We start from the raw sequence: 14789 nt of genomic DNA, 5'->3' as shown, positions 1-14789 counted from the left end.
CAAATTGGCTTCCTAGAATATTTGCGTCAAAAGCCTCAATATCCTTCTTATCATATGGAGTCCAGTGCTGCACACAGTACTCTAACTAAGGTCTTCATAAGGTTTATTATAAATTCATCACTATTTTTGTCTTTTTATTCTACATCTCTTGAAATAAAATCTAGAATTCTGTTAACTTTACTTTACCAGCCACATCAACATTTGATGCTGTGTTTAATGTTCTGTAAACTCGCTCTGCTAAATACTTACCCTATAATTACTGCTTTTGTTTTAAGCTCACAATGAATTTCATCCGCCACTCCTTCCTCCTTTGGTCTTCTAAAGGATTAACTATACCTCCTGTCTTGGTAACATCTGCAAATCTAGATGCTATTCCCTCCTGGCTCATCATTCAAATCATTGGCACACACAGTGAAGATTCTGGTTCCAGAAATGAACCCCAAGTAACGCCCCAACATTGCTCTCAAAACCTGCTATTAACCCTTGGTTCATAATTTCTCCCTTCCAATCAATTTTCAAACCAATGTTTTTTCTCATACCCCTTAACTTTATCTCATGATCTCCCATTGATGTGAGTGAATGCAGTCCAGAACGATTGTATTGAATCTTTCCTATCTCAGGCAGAGGCTCAGCACCAGCTAATATTGCATGGGGTTTATTTTGTTTTGTGGAGAATGGACCCATGGAGCTTGCTGACTGGTCATGCAGACTTGAAGTGAAAATATGGCCTCATTTACTAATGGGCACCCTCATTGTAGCTCACAATTGATATCAGACCATCTCAACTGCCAGCAAACTATGGACTTGAAGGCTGGGTGACATTAGCCCAGATTATATTTTTTAAGGATCCAGTTGAACATTCCTGTTCCTCCAGGTTCCGCAAAAATTATTTCAGTCATTGGACCTCTATAGGCATCTTAAAAGCGACGTATACTACCCGACATACCACAGGCACATTGAAGCCAGGTAATAGCTACTTTCAAAATGGAGCTATCTGTGCGGGAGATAAGGATTCTGGTCCCATTTGACGCTGGTAACACCCTGGTAGCACCAGGTAGAGCAAGGAAACATCAGTCCCTATTGGTCAGGGTATCAATTAATCTTGTGGGAAATTGTTGCAAATGTTGTAACTCTGTGCTGCAGTACTCCATGGCATTAAGTTAATTAACATGTAGAAATATTGGGCGGCATTTTCCTCAAATGGCACAGAATCATAGAATCCTTGCAGTGCAGAAGGAGGCCATTCGGCCCATCAAGTCTGCACCGACCGTGCTAAAGAGCACTCCACCCAGGCTCTGCCTAACCCTCCCTATCCCCGTAACCTAACCTACACATCACTGGACACTAAGGGGCAATTTAGCATGGCCAAACCACCTTACCTGCTCATCTTTGGACAGTGGGAGGAATCCGGAGAAACCAGATGAAACTCACACAGACACGGGGAGAAAGTGCAAACTCCGCACAAACAATCACCCCAGGCTGGAATCAAATCCTGGTCCCTGGTGCTGTGAGGCAGCAGCGCTAACTAAAGAGTGCTGGATCGGGCAAGAAAAACTGTGTGAAACTCGTTGGTTTCACAGATGCCTTTTATTACCAGATTTAATAGCACTCTGTGCAAATTCAAAGGGATAGCAATGATTACACAGCTAGCTGGGGTGGCGTGTGTGTGTGTGTGTGTGTGTGTGGGGGGGGGGGGGGGGGGGGATGGGTGTTGCTAAACAAGCCGGTAAAGCCTTTATGAAGGGCGCTCCGGTCTCAAATATAAAAGACCTCTACAACCTACCCCACAGTCATTCGGACTCCCCCGCCCCAACACGGTCATCAGGATCTCCCGTCACAGACATTGTTCCCCCCCCCCCCCCCAACTGACAAGAGGAACAGCCCCCAACACTTGTTGCAGAAGAGTAACCACTCCCAGCAATCAAAGATTGTCCCCCCCACACTCAACATTGCACAAGCATCAGAGTGACCTAAACCCCCCTCCCCACTGGCACCACCCGCATCCCCTTTATAGTCTCCAGCACCCTCCACCCCATGCCTGCATAAGCCCTCCTCCCCATCAACCATCAGGTCCCCCCACGTAAGGAGTACCCCCACCCAATGGTGCTCACTAAAGGGCCTACCCCCGGCAGTGCCAACCTGGCAGTGACAGCCTGGCCGTACACTGACCTCCGTGCCCCCGTCGTGGTCATTGCGGCTGGTTTTCGTTTTTGAAAGGCAGTAGTGATTCGCTTCAGCGTGGCATCATGCCGGGTGGGTGAGAGGATAAGGCATGAGTGGACATTACGGCATCAAGATCAGTTAGTAGATATTAACGTATTTAAAATTATGAAAATCTGGTTCATACCCAGGGCATGGACCTGATTATGTAACTGACAGATTGTGGGAAGGTCTCAAACTGTTATCGCCCTCCCGTGAGACTTTGCGACATAATGGGATTTGCGCTTGCGGCGAATGGGCTTGCTAAATTCCACCCAGTGTATTAAATCACTGTACATATAGATTAACAAAACAAATTGTAAAGAGATTTAGTGTACTCTGAAGAACTTATTGGTGAAGAAACTAGAGCACCAGCCTATATGAACAGGACACAGGGAGTGATTCTGGTACCAGAACAGGTAGGTTTGATTTAAATTGGGTTTTGATCCTCTTTCAAATTAGACTCAAGAGTTATGCTTCCCCAGCCAGCTCATTTGTGAAGTGGACATCAATTTTTGGCAGTGGTCTCCAGATAGGACCTGTGGGATTTTGTGGTGTAGATTTGGCAGTGAGGCATGGGGAGGGGGTGGCAGCAGGTGATCAGGCGGATGCTGAGCCGTTCTTGCAAACGGTCTTTGGAACTGCTGCAGCGCCAGAAGGAATACTTCTACTTCTCCTGGCTCCTCATTCATATAACAAACCTGAATATTGGCCCTCAGAAATTTGGTAGTGTGACAACTGTAGATTGAAACAGGCAGTCTCACTGCCAAATGGATATGCTTTGCTCTTGTTTTATGCCTGAAAAAGTGAGAATGTGCACCAATTTCCATCCCATTTTCCAGATTGTTTATTCATTCTTAGAAATGAGTCAAGAATACTGTTTAATCCACGTGAACCACAATAATGCATTTAGAATAGGTTTATATCCTTTTCCAATTTCTTAAAAAAAATCTTGGAGCAGTCATTTATCGTCTCTGTTAGTCACACTTGTTTTTTTAAAAAATTCATTGAAGAGTTGTGGGGTTCGCTGGCTAGACCAGCATTTGTTGCCCATCCCTAATTGCCCTTGAGAAGGTGGCGGTGAGCTGCCTTCTTAAAGCACTTCATTACGTGTGTTGCAGGTATACCCACAATTGTGTTATGAAGGAAGAGCAGAATATTGACCCAGCGACAGTGAAGGAATGGTGATACTCCTCAAAATCAGGATTGCGTGTGGCTTGGAGGGGAACTTGTATGTAATGGTGTTCCCATGCACCTGCCCCCCTTGTTTTTCTAGGTGTTAGAGGTCACAGGTTTGGAAGGTGTTGTCAAAGAAGCCTTGGTGCATTGCTGCAGTACATTTTATAGATGGTACAGACTGCTGTCACTGTGCTTTGGTGGTGGAGGGAGTGAATGGGATGCCAATCAAAGTGGGCTGCTTTATCCTGAATGGTGTTGAGCTTCTTTTAAAAAAAATTTAGAGTACCCAATTCATATTTTCCAATTAAGGGGTAATTTAGCGTGGCCAATCCACCTACCCTGCACATCTTTGGATTGTGGGGGCGAAACCCACGCAAACACAGGGAGAATGTGCAAGCTCCACACGGACAGTGACCCAGAGCTGGGATCGAACCTGAGACCTCGGCGCCGTGAGGCAACAATGCTAACCACTGCGCCACTGTGCTGCCCTCGGTGTTGAGCTTCTTGAGTGTTGTTGGAGCTGCACTCATCCAGTCAAGTGGAGAGTATTCCATCACACTCCTTATTTGTGCCTTGTCGATGGGGGACAGGCTTTGGGAAGCCAGGAGGTTGGTTACCTGCCACAGGGTTCCCAGCCTCTGACCTGCCCTTTTACTAACAACCCAGATTCATAATGATGCAGAAATACATTTCATCAGGGATTCACATTTCATGTATATTCGGGGTACAGAGTAAGGATCCCCACATTGTCAAACAGAGCAGCTTCCTTAATGCACTCAGTGAACTTTGATCCGTAATTTTAAAACATCAATGTAAAATACAGATAAACACTTCTCATGCGCACTTGACCAAATCAAATCAGCACTGATATGACCTTCAAATCTGCCTCCAAAAGTGGAAGCCACTTATTGGAATTGATCTTGTTGGTGAAGATTTTCCCAACATGTCCTCTTTCCATTGCTCTTGGCAGAGGATGGTCCCTATTGTAACTCTGTGCAAGGAATGGGTTTTGAATAGGAAAAATCGAGTCGGAGGATTTGTTTACCTGCTGAGGTGTTCCTGAAGTAAATCTAGTCTGTGCTCAACCTCTCCATATGTTATATCGCTTCCTGACTCTGAGACACCACGAGCTGCATGAGAAGATGCTGACTGCGTAGACATATCAGGGTATTCTGCTGGCTTTCCACCTTCCCAATCTTTTAGTCTCTCATTGGCATCTGACAAAATCCAGCAAGCAATTAGCCAAAAATTAACTTAAATCATTTTCATTTACTTTTAGAGTGTTCCTCTTGTGATAGTAAACATAACAAAGTAAAAGTTGAACATATTGCAGATACATAGAAACATGCATACAAAATAGGAGCAGGACGAAGACATTCGGCCCTTCGAGCTTGCTCCGTCATTCATTATGATCATGGCTGACCATCAATCATGGTCAGGCAACTGGTATGGCAACTGTTCGGTCCAAGATCGCAAGAAACTGCAGACTGTGGTGAACTCAGCCCAACGCATCACACAAGCTTGCCACCCCCGCATTGATTCTGTATACACCTCCCGCTGCCTCAGGAAGACATCCAGGGATTTCCCTCTTCCAGACCCTTCCATCAGGCAGAAGGTACAGAATTTTGAAGACTCGCACATCCAGACATAGGAACAGCTTCTTCCCCACAGCTACAAGACTCCTCAAATACTCCCCCTCGGACTGATCTGTTCCCTGTAAGAACACAATTCATGACTCCCTATGCTGCTCTTGCTCATGTATTTGCTTTGTTTGGCCCCTTGTTCCGCATTGTAACCAATTACTGTTTGTCGATGTACCATTTGTCAATGTTCTCTGTTGATTATTCTTTTGTCTACTATGTACGTACTGTGTACGTTCCCTCGGCCACAGAAAAATACTTTTCACTGTACTTCAGTACATGTGACAATAAATCAAATCAAATCAAATCAAGTTCAATACCCTGATGCCGCCTTCCCCCCATGTCCCTTGATTCCTTTAGCCCCAAGAGCTTTCTCTAATTCCTTCTTGAAATTACCCAACATTTTGGCCTCAGCTATTTTCTGTGGTCGTGAATTCCACAGATTCATCATTCTCTGGGTGGAGAAATTTCTCCTCACCTCAGTCCTAAAAGGTTTACCCCTTATCCTCTAACAATAACCTCTAGTTCTGGACCCCCCACCATTGGGAACATTCTTTCTGAATCTACCCTGTCTAATCCTGTTAGAATTTTATAAGTTCCTATGAGATCCCCTCTCACTCATCCAAACTCCAATGAATATAATCCTAACCGATTTAGTCTCTCCTCAGATGACAGTCCCACCATCCCTGGAATCAGCCTGGTAAATCTTTGCTGCACTCCCTCCATAGCAAGAACATTGAAACTTAGACGAAAGGAGCAGGAAGAGGCCATTCGGCCCTTTGAGCCTACTCTGCCATTCATCACAATCATGGCTGATCATCCAATTCAATAGACTAATCTTGCATTCTCCCCATAACCCTTGATCCCATTCACCTCAAGTGCCATATCTAGCTGCCTCTTGAATGTATTCAAAGTCTGAGAATCAACTACTTCCTCTGGTAATGAATTCCACAGGCTCACCACTCTTTGGGTGAAGAAATGTCTCCTCATCTCTGACCTAAATAGTTTACTCCGAATCCTCAGGCTGTGACCCCTGGTTCTGAACACACCCACCATCGGGAACATCCTCCCTGCATCCACCCTATCTAGTCCTGATAGAAATTTATAAGTCTCTATGAGATCCCCTCTCAATCGTCTGAACTCTAGCAAAAACAATCCTAACCTAGTCAATCTCTCCTCATACGTCAGTCCCGCCATCCCTGGGATCAGCGTGGTAAACCTTCACTGCACTCCCTCGAGAGCAAGAACATCCATCCTCAGAAAAGGAGACCAAAACTGCACACAATATTCTAGGTGTGACCTCACCATGGCCCTGTATAATTGCAGCAACACATCCCTGCTTCTGTACTTGAAACCTCTCACAATGAAAGCCAACATACCATTTGCCTTCTTTACCACCTGCTGCACCTGCAAGCTTACCTTCAGCGACTGGTGCACAAGGACACCCAGGTCCCGCTGCACACTCCCCTCTCTCAATTTACAGCTATTCAGGTAGTAATCTGCCTTCTTGTTTTTGCTTCCAAAGTGAATAGCCTCACATTTATCCAAATTATATTGCATCTGCCATTGATTTGCCCACTCACCCAACCTGTCCAGATCTCTGCACCCTCGTCACAGTTCACCCTCCCACCCAAATTGGTATCATCTGCAAACTTTGAGATGTTACATTTTGATCCCTCGTTCAAATTATTAATATATATTGTGAGTAGCTGGAGTCCCACCACCGATCCCTGTGGCATCCCATTAGTTCCTGTTTGCCAATTTGAAAAGGACCTACTCTTCCTACTCCTACTAATTCCTACTCTTTGTTTCCTTTCTGCCAACCAGCTTTCTATCCACCTCAATACATTTCCCCCAATCCCATGCATTATCTTGCATGATAATCTCTTATGTGGGACTTTGTCAAACGATTTCTGAAAGTCCAAAGATACCACATCGACGGGCTCCCCTTGTCAACTAATCAACATTCTTTCTCAGATAAGGACACCAGAACTGCACACAATACTCCAGGTGTGGCATCACCAATTCCCTATAAAATTGCAGTAAAACATCGCTATTCCTATACTTAAATCCTCTCGCTATGAAGGTCAACAAACCATTTGTCGCCTTTACTGCCTGCTGTACCTGTGCGCTTACTTTCAGCGACAGATATACAAGGACACTCAGGTCTGGCTGAGTATCCACCTCTCTCAATTTATAGCCATTCAGATAATAAACTGCTTTCCTATTTTTGCTACCGAAGCGGATAACCTCATATTTATCCATATTATAATGCATCATCACAGTCACTCAGCCTGTCCAAATCCCGCTGAAGCATCTCTGAATCCTCCTCACAGCTCACCCTCCCACCCAACTTTGTATCAACTGCAAATTTGGAGATACATTTAATTCCCTCGTCCAAATCATTAATGTATAATGTGAACAGTTAGGGTCCTAGCACAGATCCTGTGATACCCCACTAGTCACTGTCTGCCAATTGGAAAAAGACACATTTAATCCAATATTTATTAACTGCTGATAATAGTTTTATTAAAATATCTAGAACTGGTTTTCATCAATACAAAATCAGAGATATTAAAAGTAATAATTATAACATGATTTATTTAGAGATGGAGGATTATCCAAACAAATATTTTCAGGTAACTTGAGCAGGAAATGAAATATTTCTTAACTGAAGCTGCTTACACATGTTTAAATGATGGGATGTTAATTATTAGATCAAAGGTTAGTTTAGTTTGTTTCTTGGCTGATTGATATGCCTCACTAATTTGTAGTGTAAGGGTATCTAGCATAGTAAGAGCTAATGTGGGACTGGGAACAGTACCAGCCACAGAGTAATGTAACAGGTCACTTGACCAGATGCTACAGACAGATGTGGACTGGACAGAGACCTGTGTAGAAGCCAGCACGGAATTAGCTCCTAGTTTTGATTACACTCTGTATATCCGTGCAAAGTTATATCTTATCAATGAACTTTATGTTTAACCATACAATGCTCAGAACCTCTTAATGAGACCTACTGAATAAGCAACTTATTACTTGGTAGCTCTTGGAGAAACCCAGAACCTCAGAGAAGCTGGAGCAGAAATTCAAAAGCTGAAAAGTTAAAGGATCAGCATTCTGACCTGACTGAAAGCATCTGAAGTGAAGACACAGAGATAGATCACCTGAGAGAAGCTCCATTGCAGCATTGGAAGCATAGGGCTGATGAAAAAAACTCCACTCTGCAGCCGAGGATTCCATAACTTCTCGTTGAGGTCCAGTTTGAATACCCACAGAGTTCAGAGTCAAAGGACCTAGCGGAGGTGAGCTGAACAATTAAGTTCTTGGCCAAATCTAGTTAAAAAACGTTTTTAGTCTTTTAAAAATCAGAGCAGCCCATTTCTGAAAGTACCACACAGACAGTCCAGGCTCTGTGTCGGTGCATTGCCATGTGGTGGCTGAACTTGTTGCAAACAGCAAGAAACAATCGCTGTTAAAAAAAAACCATGCCAAAGCCAGGAAGCAATGTTCAAACATCTGAAAATCAATAGCGCAGGGAAGGCCCAGAATAGCCCATTAAGTGAATTGCTGCAGAAAGGGAGAGACAAAGAGGCCAGGATCACCATCACAGCAGGAGCCCACCTAAACCCAATGAGTCAGGGAAGTCTCTTCAAATAAACGCTTCCTGCAGGGCCATCTTTGAAACCTGCACAGAATTTAAGGCTGTACCCACACAAACTTTTAATGGTCATGTAAATACGTTGGGAAAAGATTTGATTGGGGGGGGGGGGGGTGTAATATAAGGGTGTGGCAAGGGTTAATGTGGGTTTGGGAACCATAATGCCCATAATGTAATCCAAAAGGTCACATGACCAGAGTCTAGAGAAAGTTGTGGCTGGGGCAGAGACCTGTGCAGAAGGCAGCATGGAATTAGCTCCGAGCTTGGACTATACCCTGTATATCTGTACATAGATAAGCACTTGGGGTGGAGGTTAGCAGGCCCATTAGTCGCAGATGCAAACCTCATAATGGCCGCTAAATATCCCGAGAGGCCAAAAACGAGATTTGTGAGGGTGAAATTTGCCATATTATATTTAATAACCAGAAGTCTTCACTGACATCAGCTTTGCTGAATTTTGTTCTGAAACCTTACCGGATATCTTGGTTCTTCTTTCAGCTTTTCTGCTTCGCATGTCGGATCCATGTGCAAACCCCAGTTTGCAGCTCTCTTCTATCTCTGAAGGATAGTCCAATATGCCAGAACATAATGGTTTCTTCTCCTCATCAACAGAGGTAGAAAAGGACGACGATGCCCCCCGCTTTGCTTCCGAATCCCTTCTTTCATAATAATGCCGCCGGTCACCTTGCGAGGTATCTTGAGATGCCTCATGGATCTCATAGTCATTTTCATTATCATCTGCAATGGCAAATATTACTGAACAAAGTGAGTGATTGCAATTATACATGGGTCAAACACATGGATGTAGGCTGGCCTTTGATAATTAGCCTTCTTACAGGTTCCCATCAATAGACATGCTTAATTGTCGATATAAATTCCATAGTAAGGGTTGGTAAAGCATTTAGCAATTACTATCCATTACTTGAAATCCATCTAAGATCAAATTCAGCTTACTATTCACATTCCACTCTGGTTTCAATATAATCATGCAGTTCAGCATGAAGAACAGTAATAGTTTAAATTGAAAATATTGACGTGTTCGCTATATTTTGATTTAAGGACCAACGCTAAACACAAGAGATAAATTACCTTCATTTGTTTTCCTTTTGAAGGAAAGTTTTCTTCTTCGAGGTCTGGGAATCTCCTCATCTGAGTCATCACTTGTTTCAGCTCTGAGTAGCATGTCTGCCTAGAATACGATAGAACAGCAGTTGGTGACTTCAGACAAGAGTAATTATTGTTAAAGAGACAGAAATATTTCAACTTTTACTGAACCAGGGTTTAAAGGACATGAAAAACAATGAAGGGTAATGTTGACTATGACATCAGACGTGCAATAATTGCTCGGCTGCCAACTTAACAATTTTTCTGATGTCAATATAAACGTCAATCAGGAGAAAAGTCTAATGGCAGGGTGTGTCAGGATATGATACCTTTAAGAGATTCCCCTTCAAATGCTTCATAAACTGGCCAAAACTGAATCAATCTTCTTTGGTTGAGGTGCCGTCCTAGTTTAAACCATTCAGTCCATTCAACATTGTTCAGATAAATAATAATAACATCTAATTGCATTTGAATGGAAGTAAATAAGATGTAGGAGCTGGAATAGACCTTCAAACCTGCTCTGCCATTTTAAGATAAAGCAGATTTCTTGCCTATCTCCACTTCTCTGCATTATCCCCATCTTCCATAATACTTTTACTACCCAAAATCTATTGAACTCTGTCTTAAATATGCTCAATGTATGAGCATCCGTGGCTCTCTGTGGTGGTGAATTAAAAATATTCAAAACACTTTGAGTGAAGAAATTTCTCATCATCTCGGTCCTAAATGGCTGAAGACTTATTGTGAGACTGTGACGCATTGTCCAGACACTATAGGGTAAATAGTTTTTCACCATCTACACTATCAAGCCTTTAAGAATTTTAAATGTTTGAATTACACCCTCTATCTTTCTCCTAAATTCCAGCGCGTATCCTCGTCTACTCAATCTCTTCTCATAGGACAATCCCCTTAACCTCAAGTGAACCTTCATTGTTACTCCCTCTAGTGCACGTGTGCCCTTCCTTCAGGAAGGAGACCAGGCTGCACAGAGTGCCCCAGGTGTGGTCTTACAAGGCATTTTACAATTGTAGTAAGCGGTCTTAACTTTTATACTTCAATTGTTTGCTGTTAACATTCTGTGATTCATGCACAGAGATACCCAGATCCCTCTGAATCCACACATTGAATCCTTATTATTCAAAAAATATTATGTTATTTTTCTTACAAAGTCGGTAACTTCATACGTTAACAAGAATAATCATTTTATTATAATTTTCTTGGTAGGATTTCATCAAATATGTTGCCTGGAACATTTTATTTCTAACCTTTGTGACTTTGTGAGAGTAATATAAAAGGCTTATGTTATTTAGTTATAATGTTACAGTACACACATATATTTTCAAAGACCAAACATCTTTTACGAAAATGCCTGTGATTTGATTTAGAAACAACTGCAATAATTCCCCAGGTTATTTATTTTAATATCGTAGATAGGTTTATTCTAAAAATAAGTGGCTGCACTTTGACTTGATTATATCAAATATATCACTGCAATTTATCTGTTGATGTGCGGAAATTATTAAGGGCTATATTTTAAGTTGCCATAGTCAAATCCCTTAAAGCAGAACTGAAAGTGTTCACAGAGAGGTGCTCCAATACTAAAATGCCAGCAGCAGCACTCAGTAGGATCCTGGTGGGTGGTTGAATTGCTCCAATCACTTTGGGCCAGGGCATCACCCTAAGGCTATGCTCATTGAAATAATTTCAGTTGTCTTCCGGTGCAATTGATGTCTGTACCAGAGCTGACTTGTTTCTGGTGCAGCTGAAAAAATATTGAAAGAAAAAGAAACTTGCATTTATATAGCCCCTTCCACAACCTCAGAACATCCCAAAGCACTTTACAGCCAATTAAGAATTTTTGATGACAGCGTAGCACACCCTCAATACTGCACAGGAATGTCAATCTAGCTTGTAAGCACAAGTATCTGGAATGTGACTTGAACCCAGAATGTTCCGATTGAGAAGTCAGGATGCTGCCACTGATCCACTGCTGGTGCTAAAATGTTACATTTTGCAAGTATGTAATTGAACACACACCTGATCATGCTTGGGCAGAAGTAATGAAGGCTTCTGATAATTTTTGCAAGTGGTAATGGGGAGTGGGAGCCAGCAGAATGGTTTCCCACCTGAATTTCTGTTTGACCTATTGGCAGTTACAGTGGTTGCTAGTGTAACTCCAGAGTGAAATCTTCCCCTGCATCTTCAAGTCTGAGCATGTTGACTAAATACTTAAAGAGAATTTGATACTGTTTAATTGTTAAGCCATTATTAACACTGTTTAATGATTTAACTCTGTCTGATTTTAATTACTGTGACATCAACTGTTGCATTGCTTCCATTCGTCTTGCAAGCAAACTCAGAGTTTTATATAACCAAGCTCTCTGGCACTGACTGAACACTAATGGGATATGGGTGGCACGGTAGCACAGTGGGTAGCACTGTTACTTCACAGCGCCAGGGTCCCAGGTTCGATTCCTGGCTTGGGTCACTGTCTGTGCGGGGTCTGCACATTCTCCCTATGTCTGCGTGGGTTTCCTCCTGATGCTCCAGTTTCCTCCCACAAGTCCTGAAAGACGTGCTGTTAGGTGAATTGGACATTGTGAATTCTCCCTCAGTGTACCCAAACAGGCACCAGAGTGTGGCGACTGGGGGCTTTTCGCAGTAACAATGTAAGCCTACTTGTGACAATAAAGATTATTATTATGTGTTCAAATGAGTTGAAAGCAATATTTTTAAAATTCATTTATGGGACGTCGACGCCGCTGGCTGAGCCAGCATTTATTACTCATTCCCAACTGCCCTAAATTTCTGAGGGCATTTGAGAGTCAGCTATATTGCTGTGGATCTGGAGCCGCATGTAGGCCAAACCAGGCAAGGATGAGAGATTTGCTTCCCCAAACAACATTGGTGAACCAGGTGGGCTTTTACGATAACCGGCAATGGTTTTGTGGTCAATATTAGACTTTTATTGAATTCACATTTCACTATCTGCCATGGTTTTTCAAACCAGCATCCGCAGGTGCCCTAGCTCTCTGGATTTCTAATCCAGTGATAGCACCACTGTGCCACTGCTAACCCATCATAGGATGCATTTTGTGCGGATGATAAATAGAATAATTGATTTGATCACTCAAGCTTAAAGTTATTTTCAGGGCAAAAAACACAAACAGCTTGCTAGAAATAAAGACAAATCAAGAAATTTACATTTACATAGCACCTTGAATGTACCACGATGGTCGAGCAAGCTACTGAGTTATATCAAATGCTACAAGAAAGCATAATAAGAATAAAACAAATGAAGTCACTCAGCTTCGATCTAGAATTTGGATTTGGATAAGCCAAAAGCACACCTGACACAGATGAGCCAACAAAGCAGCAAAGTGCTCCTCAAAACTTCAAGGGGTGTCCCACCGATTAGTCAAGCAATATAATCATATTCACTGAGATTGGATAGCTCTTCTTCCATTGGCACAGCAACAATAGGCTGAATGGCCTCCTTAGAACATAGAACATACAACGATACAGCGCAGTACAGGCCCTTCGGCCCACGATGTTGCACCGAAACAAAAGCCATCTAACCTACACTATGCCATTATCATCCATATGTTTATCCAATAAACTTTTAAATGCCCTCAATGTTGGCGAGTTCACTACTGTAGCAGGTAGGGCATTCCACGGCCTCACTACTCTTTGCGTAAAGAACCTACCTCTGACCTCTGTCCTATATCTATTACCCCTCAGTTTAAAGCTATGTCCCCTCGTGCTAGCCATTTCCATCCGCGGGAGAAGGCTCTCACTGTCCACCCTATCTAACCCCCTCATCATTTTGTATGCCTCTATTAAGTCTCCTCTTAACCTTCTTCTCTCCAACGAAAACAACCTCAAGTCCATCAGCCTTTCCTCATAAGATTTTCCCTCCATACCAGGCAACATCCTGGTAAATCTCCTCTGCACCCGCTCCAAAGCCTCCACGTCCTTCCTATAATGCGGTGACCAGAACTGTACGCAATACTCCAAATGCGGCCGTACCAGAGTTCTGTACAGCTGCAACATGACCTCCTGACTCCGGAACTCAATCCCTCTACCAATAAAGGCCAACGCTCCATAGGCCTTCTTCACAACCCTATCAACCTGGGTGGCAACTTTCAGGGATCTATGTACATGGACACCTAGATCCCTCTGCTCATCCACACTTCCAAGAACTTTACCATTAGCCAAATATTCCGCATTCCTGTTATTCCTTCCAAAGTGAATCACCTCACACTTCTCTACATTAAACTCCATTTGCCACCTCTCAGCCCAGCTCTGCAGCTTATCTATATCCCTCTGTAACCTGCTACATCCTTCCACACTATCGACAACACCACCGACTTTAGTATCGTCTGCAAATTTACTCACCCACCCTTCTGCGCCTTCCTCTAGGTCATTGATAAAAATGACAAACAGCAACGGCCCCAGAACAGATCCTTGTGGTACTCCACTTGTAACTGAACTCCATTCTGAACATTTCCCATCAACCACCACCCTCTGTCTTCTTTCAGCTAGCCAATTTCTGATCCACATCTCTAAATCACCCTCAATCCCCAGCCTCCGTATTTTCTGCAATAGCCTACCGTGGGGAACCTTATCAAACGCTTTGCTGAAATCCATATACACCACATCAACTGCTCTACCCTCGTCTACCTGTTCAGTCACCTTCTCAAAGAACTCGATAAGGTTTGTGAGGCATGACCTACCCTTCACAAAGCCATGCTGACTATCCCTGATCATATTATTCCTATCTAGATGATTATAAATCTTGTCTCTTATAATCCCCTCCAAGACTTTACCCACTACAGACGTGAGGCTCACCGGTCTATAGTTGCCGGGGTTGTCTCTGCTCCCCTTTTTGAACAAAAGGACCACATTTGCTATCCTCCAGTCCTCTGGCACTATTCCTGTAGCCAATGATGACATAAAAATCAAAGCCAAAGGTCCAGCAATCTCTTCCCTGGCCTCCCAGAGAA

General features: G+C 43.1%; 1 protein-coding gene across 4 annotated transcripts in view; it reads right to left on the bottom strand.

The window, feature by feature from the left end:
• The window catches only part of LOC140389741 (voltage-gated inwardly rectifying potassium channel KCNH7-like), a 732829-nt gene that overhangs the window by 27517 nt on the left and 690523 nt on the right, over positions 1-14789 (bottom strand). For all 4 annotated transcript variants that reach the window (XM_072474210.1, XM_072474216.1, XM_072474226.1 and 1 more), the window contains 3 exons: positions 9769-9868; positions 9154-9417; positions 4424-4595 (listed from right to left, as the gene is read on the bottom strand). In XM_072474210.1, coding sequence (XP_072330311.1) covers positions 4424-4595; positions 9154-9417; positions 9769-9868 — 536 coding nt within the window. The remainder of the gene's footprint in view (positions 1-4423; positions 4596-9153; positions 9418-9768; positions 9869-14789) is intronic.

This window comes from Scyliorhinus torazame, chromosome 2 (genome assembly GCF_047496885.1).
Source record: "Scyliorhinus torazame isolate Kashiwa2021f chromosome 2, sScyTor2.1, whole genome shotgun sequence".
NCBI lineage: Eukaryota > Metazoa > Chordata > Chondrichthyes > Carcharhiniformes > Scyliorhinidae > Scyliorhinus > Scyliorhinus torazame.
Note: the sequence above shows the minus strand (reverse complement) of the source record. Positions and strands in the feature narration are given on the sequence as shown.